The sequence below is a fragment of the Strongylocentrotus purpuratus genome, unplaced genomic scaffold (assembly GCF_000002235.5).
Source record: "Strongylocentrotus purpuratus isolate Spur 01 unplaced genomic scaffold, Spur_5.0 spur5_scaffold_18, whole genome shotgun sequence".
In the NCBI taxonomy this organism is placed as follows: domain Eukaryota; kingdom Metazoa; phylum Echinodermata; class Echinoidea; order Camarodonta; family Strongylocentrotidae; genus Strongylocentrotus; species Strongylocentrotus purpuratus.
Genome location: NW_022145603.1, coordinates 18366541 through 18383614, shown reverse-complemented (window position 1 = coordinate 18383614; position 17074 = coordinate 18366541). Strand labels below are relative to the sequence as shown.

General features: G+C 36.7%; 1 protein-coding gene across 4 annotated transcripts in view; it reads right to left on the bottom strand.

Annotated features, from left to right (window-relative positions):
• Positions 1–8620, bottom strand: part of LOC754486 — a 34704-nt gene extending 26084 nt beyond the window's left edge. For 2 of the 4 annotated variants that reach the window (XM_030989356.1, XM_030989357.1), the window contains exons 1-5: positions 8164–8620; positions 7466–7568; positions 7005–7068; positions 1227–1337; positions 309–425 (exon numbers count right to left, since the gene is read on the bottom strand). In XM_030989356.1, the coding sequence (XP_030845216.1) occupies positions 309–425; positions 1227–1337; positions 7005–7068; positions 7466–7568; positions 8164–8293 (525 nt within the window). In that variant the 5' untranslated portion in view covers positions 8294–8620. The other 2 variants (XM_030989358.1, XM_030989359.1) reach the window with 2 other exon arrangements.
• Positions 8621–17074: the final 8454 nt, after the last annotated feature.

Sequence of the window (17074 nt, the reverse complement as noted above, 5' to 3'; positions counted from 1 at the left end):
GTTTTAGTCTCTAAAAGTAAGCTGTTCTTTTTACTTTCAAATAATTATTGTGTACTCTTCTTTTTGTCCCCTTGTTTTTTCAAATATCAGGTTCTCTTGGAACCAAAATAATTTGTTCAGCAATCATTGAATATCATGCTAAATTTCAAGCAAGTTTGACAAATAGTGAATAGCAGACCAAACCAGTTCAAACTACATGTGTAGCTCAAATCAGAGTGATTAGGTGGTAATGTGGGCTCTTTGGTTAATACCAAGATTGAACCAGATCAAACTAGTTCAATCCAGCATGATCACATAGCAAGACTTACCGGACTGTCTGGCAGACCGTCTGATATCAGAGAAGCACCTCCAAATCCGGAAAGGAAGGATTTGTTGTACGAAACTTTCTTTTTCTTTTTCTTCTCAGGGGGAGGTTTTGGTGTCCACTGTATCCAAACAAAAAAATATATAAATCAATTAATTCAACAAATAAAAAGGTACATAGACAAATAAATCAATAAGCGAATGAAAGAATAAACGAAGAATTAAAAAAAAAAAAACATGAATGAAAACAAAATTAACAAATAGTTGTCTTCCTTGTGTGTTGAATTGAAAAAAGGTTATTTTAGTAAAAATTGAACATCAATTTGTCCCTGTATTATATGCTTCCTTTTCTTTTAATATGTTCTAAAATAGAAAATATGTTTATATAAAAAAATCATTACCTTATAAATCTTAGATGATGGCCATCAAAGATAAGGTTCATTCAAATACCTCATGACGCGTAAAAGTTGTTTAAAACCTGGTCCAAAGTTGTGAACAACATGTATATCTATTCATACCTGACATATAAAAGTAAAGTGTACTTTGAGAGCAAACCATTTGCATGTGATTGAGAAAGTTTATGAACCATTTTTAATCAAACTTTACCAGGATTAACATTCTTGTAAAGTTTTGCCTGTCTCACCTCAAAGGGAACTTCGCATAGAATCTTATCCTCGTTGTGGGTAAAGTGACTTTGAGAACAAACCATTTGCATGTGATTGAGAAAGTTTATGAATCATTTTAAAAACTTTACAGGGACTGAAAATTTTCAAAAGTTTTGCTTGTCTTACCTCAAAGGGAACCTCGCAGAGAATCTTATCCTCGTTGTGGGTAAAGTGACTTTGAGAACAAACCATAGTGATTGAGAAATTTTATGAATCTTTTTAAAACTGAACATTCTTGGAAAGTTTTGCTTTTCTCACCTCAAAGGGAACCTCGCAGAGAATCTTATCCTCGTGGTGGGTGAGGTACTCCAATCTTTCCCATGTGAACCAGACGTCATGACTCACAAGTCTCCACAACAGATCAAATACCTGAGAGAGAGGGAAAAAATAATTATTAAAAAAAACAAAGAGATATTTCATGGTTGAGGTCTACTTGTGTAATGCTTAAATGTTACATATGCCCTCAATCAAAGAGCTTTGACAAACAATATGTTCTTTTCCTAACTGTACAGATGCACTGTGTTTAACCAGCCTCAGAGTAGTTGACAAGATTGAGGATGCCCGCGAACGTACATGTACTTAAAGTTGAAGTTGGGAGCGGAACATCAGAATTTGCGACCTTACATATCCCACTGCTGCCACCAGTGTAACACTTCAAAATGACTGCTAGATGTGATCATAAAAGGAAAAGAAATAAGTGCAAAGAACTATAGTTACACGTAGGAAAGTGGAAAAAGTGACATGAAACGTGTCGGATGATTATTGACTCTTTTGTAGACATAACTGCTGCCACCAGTGTCACACTTCAAAATGGCTGCTAGATGTGATCATAAAAGGAAAAAAATGAGTGAAAAGTACTACAGTTAGGCAAGTGGAAACAGTGAGATAAAATGTGCCAAATGAGTATTGACTTCTTTGTAAACATAACTGCTGCCGCCAGTGTCGCACTTCAAAATGGCTGCTTCAAATATGGTCCAATAAGAAACAAATGTCAGTGAAGAAAAATAATGAGATCCATGTACATGAACATGTGTGTATATGACCCAATACTCAGAAATTTGTCTGGGGACCAAGTACTCAGTACTAACAAGGTTGCCAGAGAGTGTTTGAACATGGTTTGAAGTAGGGTGTGGATGATTTAGACCTTCTGAACAGGCATATCAATCTGCTGCCACCAGTGTAACACTTCATAGCTGCTTTACAAGAAGAAGAAAAGAGTGATAAGGAATTTTTCTCAGAATATGTGGATACAAAGAAATAAAAGTAGTCTAGCGACTATTGACCACGAGATGGAGCATGCTGGTGAGTGTGATTAGGGTAGAAGTAGGGTGCAGTTGTTCCGTTATTAGGGACTTTTAGATTTGCACAACGACAACGTGGATTGCTACGATCGACGTCCTTTTAATGCACTGCCTTGAATGGACGTCACACGTATCAGTCCACGCAAATCTAAAAGTCCCTATTGTATCCTGCTGCTCCCACTGCCAGAGTAACACTCCAGAACCAAAAAAAAAAAAGGGAAAGCATTTGCAATGATGTGATCTCAAGATGATGCCCATTAAAGTAATTTTGTAGACAGTGTAGTGCTCCAATGGAGTTGTCTGCATGGGAGACTGGCGTGTGTGTGTGTGTGTGTGCGTGTGTGTGTGTAATTGGGTTTTTACAGACGTGTATGAATTAGATATGATTATTTACGTCTGGGGACCGACCTTTAACGTCACCATCCAAAAGACCTAGTACTGCATCTTTCATTAAGAGACACAAAGATGAGATAATCCAGAAAAAGAAGTATACCATGGAAACAGAAAAGTGGAACACCAGGGAATAAAAATGAGATGGAGTGATCATGATGTATAAGTCTTTTCCTGAAAATAAGATGGGATAAAAAGAAAAGTGGGATGAACCATGGACCTGTTTGAATGATTGAAATGAACTTGATGAGATAATCACAAAGAGAAATAAAGTAAATGATTCAAAATGAACATCTTACTTCTGCTGCTTCTTTATCATCAATGCTCTCTTGATTGATCCTATCTGGCTGCTGAATACAACAACACAATCATTTTCAGATATGCATATTCACAATTGTACCAAAATACACATGTATATATGATGAAAAAGAAAACTTTTAAAAAGGAAGAATGACAGAAAACGATTCTCTCTAGATATGATTTAATGGCATTGAAAATCAAATGATCACAAAAATAAAGAGAAAACACACCTATAAACCTAGAAGGTTACTCATGTGCATTTAAGTATTGCTTTTGTTTAAACAAACAAACAAATCACATGGTTAACATCATCGATAGATTCTATCATATTTATCAGAACTTACTGTAATACGTTTTAAATGAGTGAGACAATTGCAATCTGAAGTACGTGGACATGGTAGGTCCAGGAGGCACAAAGGATGAGTGGTTTAGAGCAGTGATCTCGTAACCCCAAGGTTCTGGGTTCAAACCCAAGTTGATGCACTAGTGACCTTTGATAAAACATTAATCCTCATTACCAAGTCCCTTGGAGAGGACTTAGAGCCGTCAGTACCCTGGCTGCTTACTTACAAACATACAGTGTAAGTACGTTTTCTAATAACAGTCAATTAGTAATCAAACAAACAATATAAACCCATGAACTGACAACCTACTGCCACAGTATAAACAAGAATACGTAGAAATGGTTGAGGCAAATACCTCACAAACGATCACACAAGGCACACAGAATGAGTCACAAGAAGTAAAAGTTGAAATACACGTGGGCAATTCTACGAACACGCTTACAAAATAATGATCAATGTTAAACAAGCGACTGATTTATTTGTTTGAATGACAGACTTCTATGGTTTATATCCAACACTTGAAAAGAAAAAGCATGGATAAATCAGAAAAAAAGTACAATAACAATTAAAGGGTGAAAGGTGAGCCGATAGCATGAACATACTATTATAAACCATCTACAGCAAAAGGCCTCCCTTTAATGCATTCTGCTGCTGCCACAAGTGTACCACTTATAAATGATAAGATCTGTTTTAATATTCCCCAATCAATCTAACAAGAAAAAAAGTGAGAACATGAAGATTGGAAGTAATTACATGAAAGAGTATCATGGGTAGAACAAATAGAAAACTACTGTACTGACATAATCGAGTTGTCCCCTGATTTAAATGCCTGCAAAAGAAACTTTTAGATTTCATTGCCTTTATGTATAAATAGAGAACATGATGTAGAATGAATATACACTGTAGAAGGTCAAAGGTGAGCAAAAGGGGTCAAAGGTTGGTTAACAGGAATGTATGAAGAAGACCTGCTGTGGATAAAAATGAATGATGGATGAAAGAGAAATGAGCTACAGGTATGGACCATTGGATAAACAATGAATAAGATAATATCAAAAGCTGTGTGATTCATGAATGTAAAGAAATGATTTAAAGGAGAAAATGAACAAATTTATAACATCTTACATATGCCTCCTCATTGCTGGAAACATCTGGATTAATTTAATATGGCTACAGGTTTATTTGATGCAATAATGAACATAACACATATTTATTCATAAAAATGTTTTTAAAAATGTGAATTTTCAATATTAACCTAACACCCCTTCACAATACCAACGCCACCAGTTATCGGAATATCCAGCACTCAATCACGCAAAAAGCTAAACAAGTCAAAATAAATTAATAGTTGAAAGAACCAAGAACTTCAAAGAAGAACAAAAAATTGAAAGAGTAAAAATATAAAAGATCAGCTGATGAGTAATGATCTCATTCATCAACCTCCTCAATGAACGTCCACATATAAAACAATCCCAAAAGAAGGAACACACTGGCCTCGTTCAGGCGCTCTTTTCAAGCGTTCCATACCTGTACCGTACAGAACCGTACCGCGCCAGAGGCCCCTGAACAAGTTCTAAAGCGAACCATACTGGTACTTTACCGCTCCAGAAGCGTACCACGGCGTATCTTCCAAGGTGGTTAAAAGCATGCCAAGGCGAACCGTACCGTACCTCGATGAGCGCCTGAACGCAAGCTGGCTTACAGCTAACTGTACCAGAACAGATTAATTGAGAGCATATTGAATTGGTACCTTGGAGATGTATACACTTCCCACACAAATGCTAGCAAAACAACCCATTAGAGTAGCACGGTCTACAGTGTATATGGTACGGTACGGATTGCTTTTCTTTCGTTTGAAGTTCTATGGTTCTTTCAACTAATAATTTATTTCTACTTGTTCAGCTTTTTGCGTGATTGATTGCTAGGTATTCCGATCAGCCATTTTGAAATGTTAAACCATACCTACACGGTACCGTACGGTACGGTTCACTTCTAAAAGCGCTTGAACGCAACCTAAGAGTGATTGATGTGTACTAAATGAAATCATTAGTATGTCATCTTGATACAGAAAAAGGCCTGTCCTGAGAAGATCACCGAAGTATGAAGAACGCTAAAAGAATTAGCTACATGCACACTACTAGGCCCTACACTGTATTATAAACCTCAGTGCCTATCGTTGTAATTGTATACAATTTGATTTGTAAAGCCCATATTTTAAACACTCAAGCCCAAGTTATCTCGGGCCCTTTACTCCAGAGATTTGCAGAAAATGGAAGTGGAACCTCAAATATCCGAAATTTTGAAGAAACAACCAAAGTAAAAATGAGGGATATCACAATCAATGTATCTTACACTAGCTGCTCCTTTGCTCAAAGTATCATGATCTGGCTGTGGAAAGCAATGATTGACATATAAACACATTACATTTTATCAAGGGCTGTAGGACGCTAACTCCTGCAAAAATTACTCCACGTCAATTTCCTACACTGACTAATATCTTCCACCCTGGACCCAACACATTACCTTGAGTAGAGGTGTTGTGGTCTCCAGAGTGTATAAATCCCCAGACTGTAGATCACAAGGTACAGGGTTCAAATCCCAGCCTGGCACTAACGTCCTTTGGCAAGGCGTTAATCTATATTTGCCACTCCCCATCCAGGTGTTAAAAAGGTACCCGGTATGATGCAAACATTAATGTTGTTTGCTTAGCATTGTGAGCGTCTGTGAAATGGTGCATGGCTGAAATACTCCCCATGGAGAGGAGAATGTGCACACATTGCACACATTGTGTGCGGGCAAGCCTGAATCCGACAAACAGGATAACCATACATCTGTAGTGTAAAGCACTTAACAACAGGATGGAGAGTAATATACAAATAGTGAATGGCCATGAGTGCAATGGTACAAGATTTTGCACGAGGTGAAAGATAAAGAGATGCTTTATTCAACGAGGCGCAGCCGAGTTGAATGGAGCGTCTCATCTTTCACCGAATGCAAAATCTTGTACCATTGCACGAATAAAGCCCATTCACTATTTGTTTTATACAACACCTCGGACGTTAATGGGCTTAAAACAGTTTTTCTGGGCCTAAATCTCAGCGATGTTTTGTTTGTTTTTAATTAACGAAATTGCCGATAGTGAGTGCGCATTATTAAGCAGGCAGCAAACCATGCGCATACCATGCACCACGCGTACAAAGATTTATGTTTATTTTGACGCGGAGTGCAATTTCGTTTGATCCTTTCGCACCATTGTACTCTGACGTGACTTAGCTCACAATATACTTTGTACATCGTTAGTGACGTCAGAGTGCAATGGTGCCAAAGGATCAAACGGAATTGCACGGCTAGAGAATGATGCCGTTCAATGGTACTTTTAGCGCATGTCATGTGATCAAGAATTGAGGTTGCAAGAATCTTAGTAGGCGTTGTATAACATAGAATAACGCCTTGTCAAAGGCCATTGTTGCTGGAAAGGTGCTACATATAAACGCTGAACATATTTAACCTAGACCCTAATTGAAACCCTAACACTAATTCTGCACCTTTGATAATAAAAGCCCAGAGCTAGTCACAGGAGTAAATGTTTGGGTCCCCCATTTCAGAAGACTGTCCACAAATATCTGCAGGGAAAAAGTATAAATCAATCGATTTGGTAGGATGATGACATTAACATTTTAAGTCTTGCAATAATTTGGACTCACGTGTTCTGCGTGCCTCATGGCAAAAAGTCGGAAGTCCACAAATATGTCACCTGGTAGCACTTCACTGTAGAGAAAAGATTGATAAGGTGACTTTATTGTTATAGAGGTTTGGCAAGAGACAACATTTATTGTTTGTTTTCAATAACTTAATATTCATTTAATTCATAATTTCATTTCTTTAAAAACCTGTAGTCCCATCAAGAAATACCTCCTAGTCTCTCAGTCTTCGGGTGGGGAAAATGTAAGATAATGACTTTACCTTACATGTACATGTATATTGGATGATTGGTGGAAAATGCAGAACTTTACAAAAGGCTCGTATTTCATAAAACTGAAGGCTAATTCTGATGACTGACAACACCTGTTATTGGGTAAACACCTGATTACCTGAATGGTGTCAAATTCCCCATGAGATCCCACTACCACTGCTATGTGCCTTTACTTTTAGTTCATCAACTTACTTTTCCTTGAGTTCTTTGACGATCCATTCCATTCTGGTAGCCTTCTGCTGATGAGTGAGACCATCAAAGCTTTGAAGCTTTTTGTTATCAATTCCCGTCATACCTGAAAATCACAAACACAGGACGAAACTTTACAAATAGAATCTATGCATCTTAAGATGGGTAAGTACTCGACTCTACCTAAATCGTTATGTGCTTGTCATATATCAATCAGTTTAAACAAAAGTAAAATTAGGCCTAAATAGAAAAAGATTAAAGCCAAAGGCAAATGCAAAGGTGGACATTCTGAAGCTTGCATGTAGTCTAGACTAGTACATTTACATGTAACTCCAGGAAGCTCCTACACCGGCGCCGGTGTTGGAGCTTCCTGGAGTTACATGTACTACTAGATTCTACTAGGTCTAGTAGAGTCTAACGTTAGAGTCTAGACTAGATCTAGACTATAGCGTAGGTCTACACCTTAAATTTAAGTAAAAATCAAGAAATTCTTGGTGAAATTAGTCTAGGTTTTTCTTGCTCAATTCTTTTTTGTTGTTGATGAATTTCAAAATATTAATGTAAAAATTTATTTTTCAGAAAACAGAGCTCCTACTTTTGTGACAATTTTGTTCGATCTATTTGTTCTCAAAACTGAAAAGTCAAAGTCTAGGTCCACGTACCTCTCTTGCACATGGCATGCCAATTCAAAAAGTACTCACTTTGTAACAGCATCTTCATATTTGTTCCACCCAGTAGATCCATGAGGACATTTTTCAGGAGCATGTCATATTTATTGAGCCGGAGATTTACCCAACCAGTGAAACCGTTCATTCGTGTGCGGAGCGACATGATGGCAATGCTCCAACGGCAACTGCGACGAAGATCCCCCCGGTCTACTGGCCCACTGAACTTACGACGGACCGCGGGCTGCTGAACAAATTTCACATGCAGCAGCACACAACTCTAGCTAGATATATTGGTTTCGTGTTCCATCATCAAATACGTGGGAATTCTTTCGAGGTAAAACGATGACTGCAATTCATGTTTAAATATTTTCCTGATTAGCTACACGAATTCATTGAAAATCAAATAATTCAATACAAAAGAAAGTGACATTAAAATTAAGGCATTACTAACGGCGGCTGAGCTGCGGCTGTCGGTGCCATGGAAAATATCAACAAATTGAACGGCGCATGCGCACTGTACCTCGATTATGCAATGTAAAAGCAACTTAATGATAGATGATTCACAGCATTTGTAAGGCGCCATTTATCTGTTTAAAAAACATTCAAAGGCGCAAGCTCCTCCAATAAAGTTAGCATTTTAATATCTGAAGGAAGATGTGAGTCTTGAGAAAAGCTGTGTACTTCATGTTGCACACGAACGTGTTTATTCAATATATTTGTATCTAGTTCTCGCACTGCCTTTAATTACGACTGAATAGTTACTGAATGTAATGTAATACATTTCTAAAAATAATGAAATCCGTAAGTACAAACAGAGTGAACAATAACAGATACAAGTAAAATAAAATGACAGAAAAAAGTGTTTAAAAAATGACAATGGAATAAAAGCTAGGAATTTGATGTAAGATTTGAAAACTGTGAGATGATACGGTTGGTAGGCCAAATTTCCTGAGTGTAGGCCTACAGATCATGTAAATTTTGGCTTTTGCTAGTGGCCTACGACACAATTTTTAAACATGGAGGTTCCATTTGAGGTCACTTTGAATTTTCATCTTCACACATGCGAATGAGTTGTCCACAACTAATAATGGGCTTTCGATATCTCAGTGGATTCCTTTTGTAGGACACCCGAAAACGATGCCATTTGCTTAATTGGTTTTAGTTTCATTTGATTCGTAACACCATACAGTGTTTCTGTAGTTCTAATTGGACTGCGAGACAACTATTAGTCATAGATGATGATGGTCGACTTTCAGCAATGGTAAGGTCATTCACAATTTTATTTCCATATGGGGAAGGTTGAGTCCTTGGCATCATGGAGCATCATTGACTATTGCTAACTTCTGAATCAGTGAAAGCTGTTTGATTGATTGATATTTGATTGGTTTTATTCGCCAAGCCTCCAACATATGCATGCAACATCGGAATTTTAGATCAAATTAAGTCAGCATGAACAGGATAACCCACGAAAGCTCGAGAGCTTATTTCCAGTGGCGTCCCCGACATGCATGTACAAAACTAATAAGTTAAGAAAATTTATTAAAGATAATAATGATGATAATAATGATAACAACATTAAAATAATAATGATAGAAATGATAAAGATTAAAAAATGGATAAGAAGAAGAAAAGAAGGAAGAAGAAGAAAAAGAAGAAGGAGAAAACGAAAAAGAGGAAGAGGTGGAGGAGGAAGAAGAGGAAAAATAAGGATGAATATGTTGAATTTCAAAAACGTACAAAAACATAAGTATATACAAAATTAAAAAGTATGAACCTGGCAGAGAAGAGAAAAGTGTTCTGTATTCAGGCTATTTCAATCATATAACATGTCATTTGCTCCTCTCCTCTGACTCTCAAGTGATAGGTATTCCAGGTAGTTTCCTCTTAAAATGAGCAAAGTTTTCAATTTCCTTTATATCATCACGAAGGAAATTCCAATGTTTTATGGCAATGTAATTTCCAATACTTCCTACTCTTTCTGGTAAGTTAAATATGAATAGGCTAATTATTGTCATGTAAGCCAGTATTAAACAAGATTGAAGTTGGATCGCATATAATGATCCGACCTAGTGTGAAATGTTTTATGCACGTGATGCAATACGAGTTGTGCTAATCTTTGGTTGACTTCAAGAAAACCAGCTTTAGAAAGTTCGCTGTAGCCAGCATGAGTTTTTGGACCAGAACGATTGATGAATCTCACCAGTTTGTTCTGTATAATTTTCAATTTAGTTTGATCTGACTTGTTTATGTTACTATACCCTGCAGGGTTAGCACAGTCAAATAAACAATGAATTTGAGCAAAACAGAGTATATACGTCTTGCTTTTAAATCCCTACAACTGTGATGTCTGTACACAAATTGTTTATTTGAGGACAGTAACTTTTGATACAGATAATCATGGCGTCTTATTAAAAAAGTTACAAATAATGGTTTTTAACAAGGCTGGTCACGAGTGGTTCAGATCTTACTTGTCTAATAGACACCAAATAGTGGCCATTCATGATATATATTCGTTCGAAACTAATGCCTACAAGCGGTGTTCCTCAGGGAAGCATTTTATGCCCAATTCTATTTACAAGTTATATCAATGATAATGGGTATAGGTATACAACTGTAAACTATTATTGTACGCAGATGACAGCGTACCACTTAATGCAATCCTAATCCAAATTATCTTGAGGAAAAGCTCAGTGAAAAGATGTCTACGTGTGTCGATTGGATGACTGATAATAAGGTTTCTTTACACTTGGGAAAAACAGAAAGCATTTGTTTGGTTCTAAAAATTAGTTCTAAAAAATCATTTGAATTCAAAGTGGCCCACAATAATCAAGTAATCAAGAGAAAAGAATATGTGAAGTCTTTAGGCATTGAGTTGGCTAGCGCTATTTCATTTTCATCTTTATTAAAATCAGTTATAAAAAAAGAAGCAACTTCTCGTCTGAAATGATAGAGGCGATACAAAGAAATAGAGATACAAGAGAAGGAAGGGACAGAGAGACAAAGAGAGAGAGAGAGAGAGAGAGAGAGAGAGTGGGAGGGAGTAATCGGAAGCGGATGAAGGAGACACAGATTAGGAGTATAGGATGAGCAGAGGTAAAACATGTGAATTGACGATTGCAAGTTTGCAACAGAGAGGGGCAGAAATGGAGAGAGATAAATAAAGGAACATAATAAATCAACACCAAGAGAGATGGAGAGAGAGAGAGAGAGTAAGAGAGGGGTCGAGATGGAGGGGGGGGGGTGAGGGAGGGTTGATGATGGAAATGAAAATTAGCAGAGATAGAAGAGAAAGGGGAGGGTGGAAATGGATGATTGCATCTAAAAGAGAGAGAGAGAGAAAGAAAAGAGATGGGCAGAATAGGAGAGGAGGTAATATAAATAATCGACGGAGAGAGAGAGAGAGAGAGAGAGAGAGAGGATGGGGGCTAGACAAGGGAGAAGGGGCCGAAGAAAATATCAGGGACCCGTTTCACAAAGCTTTTTTTTCAATGGCAAATGACTAATATCAGTGACAAATCTGCAGATAACCAATCAGAAGCAAGGATTTCAGTAGCTTATAACAGTAGCTTGTAACTTGTTATTGGTATCAAGTTTTATGAAACAGGGCCCAGATGGGGGAACAGAGTGGGGGAAAAAGAGGGGGTTGCAAAATGGAAGAGGAACGTTGAATGAAGCAAAATACATAGGGCATAAGGGGGAGATGTAAGGGATAAGAAGGAATGAAAGGGTGCCAAATTGGAACGATAAAAGAGTGGAAAAGGGAATAAAAGGGAGCGGGAGATGAAAGGGGAGAGAGGGGCGAAAGAGAGAAAGGTTGGTATAAGGGTATGGGGAAGGAGGGGCGGAAGAGAGAGAGAGAGAGAGAGAGAGAGAGAGAGAGAGTGAGTCAGAAAGACAGAAAGAAGGGATGGATAGGAGAAAGGGAGGGGAAATTAATAGAAAACAAGAGAGAGAGAGAAAAGTTAGAAACCTAGCTGTTAAATTAGACTTTAAAAAAACGCCACACCACAACTTCAATACTGATAAAGATCAAGATTTACAGACATGACAAAATATCAAATGCTGGAAGATACCTTTCTCTGGCTCTTCAGTTGAATGTAAATGCCAAGATAATTAAAGAGATTTAGGCCATAGTTCGCCCTTTTACTGAAGAGGAGGAGAATTCGAATTCGTGTTGCAATACACGCCGATCTTTTACTTGTAATTTTACTTCTCTCCAATTAAAAAGAAAACGATATTTCACCAACAGGAAAATATATTAAAAAATCGTTACAACAATACCATTCAGATGGTAGCACCCATTTAATGCCGTTGTTGGCTGGCTTTCCATAAAGAAAATGAGATGGGGAGTCCTTCATTCCAATATCATTGAAAGGCATATTGAATAAAAAAAACGAGGTTGAATTTTTAATAGATTAAGTGCTTTTTAAAGATCATTTAAACAGACTTCCTGTCTTTCTGAAAAAGGACGTTTCTATGAGTATAGTACCATCTCTCTTTAGTGTGACCGTCAAACTAAAGAGAAATTGTAATATTGACGTTTAATAACTGTCCATCAACAGTTCAAGTTGAATTAGAAGTAGAATTTCCTGTCAAATATATTTCTTTACTGAAAGGGACTCTCAGTTTCATTGAATACAAACAAAACAAATTCTGCTAACAAATTATATATTCTATTTAATTCATTTATCTGAAAAATTGAATTGATTTGTTTTGATTCATTTATGTCCGTTTCAATATAAATATATTTGAATTTAAAATTCGAAATGTAAAATTAAAGAAATACAGAATATGGAAGACGACAATAACTTATTAACAACAAAATGGAGATAAAAACACATAAAAACAATAACATCGTGAGTTAATAACTAAAATACAATCTGGCTAAAAGAAAACAAACATTCAAATGACAGGTGCAAACGTGGATGAATATAATTATAAAGAGCAGCTGCTCTAGTTTCTAAGGAGGCCCGGAAAGATCTTAAAGACACATAGCCTGTCTTTGAACTTTTCTCAAGTTCTTCCATTTTCGTAGTTAGTTTACACGTGGAAGTCTGCTTTAATGTACCACTATTATTAACGCAATGAGATTAGGGGGCGTTTCATGAAGCAATTAGTCGGTGGTTTTCACCGACTAATATTATTTTCACCGACATTTCTATTGTCACCGACTATTTTCCAGGCCTCTGATTGGTCAAATTTAGTCAGTGCTGACTGAATTGTCGGTGAAAACCACCGAATAATTGTTTCATGAAACGCCCCACTGCAATAATTGAAGCACATGATTCCCAGGCAAAGTGTGGTCTTCATTAATTAGCCAACGTTTTTTTTTTTTTTGGGGGGGGGGGGGGGGGGGGGAGTTATTTTGTGCCTGCTCCCGGCCTAAAACTCTCATTTTATTTTTGCGTTCAGTTGTTCACAGTCCAAATTTTTTGTTTATACATTTCACATTATGACTTCTGCCTTTTCTCCCTCTTCCTGTCTTCAAGTTCAATAAAAAGATTATCTACATGCATTTAGAAAACTTATATGAAAATCGATGAAAAGAAAATTGTATTTTGTTTACAAAGTTTATACAATTTGTTTTTCATAGTTCAAAGTTTCAAAGTTTATTTTTATTTTCACATAATTTCTCCTCTTTTTCTTTTTCTTTCTTCCTTTTTCTTCTTCTTCTTCTTCTCTTCATCTATTTGAAGTATACATACGTTACAAAATTATTCACAAGAACGTAGCAGAGAATAGACACAAAAGCATCCATGATTCATGATTCTATGCTGCCCAAAATGAACTAAGAAAACCAAACTTCGTACCAGAAAAAAGTAAAACACACTATTCACTCTTTCTTTCTCTCTCTTTGTCTGTCTGTCTGTCTTCCTCTCTCCTCTATGTCTGCCCTGTTTGTCTGTCTCTGTCTCTGTCTTTGTATATCTGTCTGTCTGTCTGTTTGTCTCCCTCTCTCATCTATGTCTGTTCTGTTTGTCTGTCTCTGTCTCTCTATACCTGTGTCTCTCGGCCTCTTGGCCTCTCTCTGTGTCTCTCTCTCCCCCTCTCTCTGTGTCTCTCCCCTCTCTCTCTCTCTCTCTCTCTCTCTGTCTTCCTCTCAGTCGGCTTATGTATGTTTATCTCTCTTTCTCTCTGTCTCTTTATCTATTTATTTCCCTCTTTTTTTCTCTCCGTCATGTCTGTTCATGTATAAAACAATTTTTTAAGAAATCGATTTTATTTTTTGGTGTGGAAACATATTGCGAAGGTATATCCACTTTGTTCATCTATTTCGGTTGCAATTTGTCCAGACCTACCCACTTCTCTAAGCAAACTTTAAAACGATTGAAGGATGTAATTCATTTGCTTTTAGGGGAAACATATTTACTAGGTAATACCCTGGTGAAAAAGGTTGCGTTCTATGGTAACGACGAAAATTGATTGATAATTTTTTTTAAAATAAATTATTATAATAATAATATTCCGTGCTTATATAGCGCTCAATACATCGATCCAACGATGTTCCTATAAGCACTTTACAGATATATTATTTCCCCGGTCATCGGATTCAGGCTTACTCGCACACAATGTATGCACATTTCCACTCTCTGGGGAGCATATTCTTATGGAAGTCTGGATCAAAATCAAAATAGCAGAAATGTGCTCTGAAAAGAATTTCTCTTCAACTACCTACCCATGACGAGAAGTATCTGAAAGGTACATTGGATCGATCAATTTGTCTTCATGGTCATCATTAAAAAACCTCGCAGTATGAATCTATCCCCCTGTAAAGACATAAGCAACATACTCCCATTACTTCAAGATAGTTTATTCCATCATACTCAACTGTATCTTTAAAAAGAAAAAAAACACACAATTCTTTTTATATGCCTTGGCAGAGCCTTGATTTTGCTCTGACAAAAAATACAAAGGTCTTTAACCTTGTGGCTACTTCTGACTCTCTACCTTCACGTTCTTGATCATTTTAGTCTAAGCAGTGAAAATACATTTTCAATATCCTGTTCTTTTAACAGATTGCTATTCAAACATGAATTTACTTTGCTGTCTCTTATATCTTTGGTACCTCGAAAGAGGACAAGAAAAGAAACCTTTGGATTATGAAATATCTGCATCTTTGCTATTGAAAAAGGAATTTTCTTTACCTTCTTTTATATCTTTTAAGGGTTTCAAAAATTCTTGACTGATAATCCTGAGTTATTTTTTTTCTCATTCTTTTAAATTTTTAGATTCTTCAAATATCAAAATCAATATCATGGCGGGAAAATAGACCTTCGTGCACAAATAATATTTCTTTTATTCCATACCGTTTCATTACCTTTATAATGATCTGGCCTTTGAGGAAATGGGATTTTGTATGCGTCTTTTTAAGATTTTTAACTTCCAGCTGTGGCATTTCTTTGATTGTTATAAATTCTCTTTTCAATCAAATTAGACTTTAAAAAAATATTTATTATTTTCTTCACTATCCATCTCGTGTTGTAGTTCTTGTACTTAATTTCATATTGCTTTGTTATTTTCTTCTGCTTCCAATATCGAAGAATTTTGTAGGTCAAGTTTGTTTCCCTAGATGAATGTCGGCCTTGGCAGTCAATTATCAATATTTTAATTATAAAACCCTTTTCAGAGTAAGCTTTGTACTTTGATAGAGAATCATTTCAATAAAGGGGAAGGCCGAAGAAATATTTTGATCGATCAAAGTTAATCCCATTACTAATAGAATGCTATCATTTCGTTTTGGCGTCACATGTGCGTTGGAGGGGAAAATCAAACTGAAACAGTGTGACCCTCGTTTCTCCCCTACCTATAACCGATTGGGTGTGTGCAGGTTGGCCTATACGCAAGTGGTGACTCTCCTCTGCATATGACCTCCATTTAACGTCCCATTCGAAGGACGAAGTTTTTTTTTTTTACTGTAACATAGCATAGTTCTATGAAACATGGGAGGGGCTTGTAACATGCGCTTTGAACACTCCACAGAGTGGGCGCTTTATACATTTATCATTATTATTTTAATTAAGACCCGAAACAAGCTTCAGTCATCCGCCTAGTTTGGATTCGATCTTTGTTTCGACATTTTAATAACTGAGCCAACCGCCTCCTTGAAAATAATACCCCGCTCTTTTATACTGTTTCAAGAAAATATAACTAGTGTAATTTTAATGACATCACAATAATAGCTTAAATGATGATGAAAATAATGATGTAGATAATGATGATAATGATGATGATGATGATGATGGTCATAATAATTATGACTGTAATGATAATAACGTGAATTTTCCCCCTACATATTGCATTTTATTATACATTTCGATGCGCTTTACAAAATATCAGATAAATGAATTACAAAAAATATGATAGTTGCATATTTGTAATGTCTTCTATTACATTAGAGTACTGCTGCGGTAAGAGTATTATATTGTTATTGACTTTAAATAGGTCATAAGCAATCTAATTGCTTTTAATTAAGAAAAAGCCTCGACCTTTTCTACCTATTTCATAAAGAAATCATTAAAAAAACATGTGTTCTTACTAGCTTGATTCGTCTTAATCGGCGTTATCATGGAAAGCGGAGATCAACCGGAGGGCAAAAAAGAAAAAAATATATTATAAAGCATCATTAGACAGAGTGCAGTTTTAGATCACAATGCCGCGGGACATTCAAGTTTGCAGAGCTTTAAAATCATCCCCGAATCCGGAAACCAGGCACTTTCTTTACTTATCCTCTCATATTATGATTATTGTGAAAGTATGCCTGTGCGATCACCTTGCTGAGGGGCGGCGGCGGAGGGGGAGGGGAGGGGGAGGGGGAGGGGGTATTTCGAGTATTTCCAACGCCAAAGACGTGGTATATAATGCTGTTCATGCGCAGAAGGCTTGCAGTGTCGTTTTGCTGATCCGATAGCGAGGTACCGATGAACAGTGCTGTACCTACGTCCAT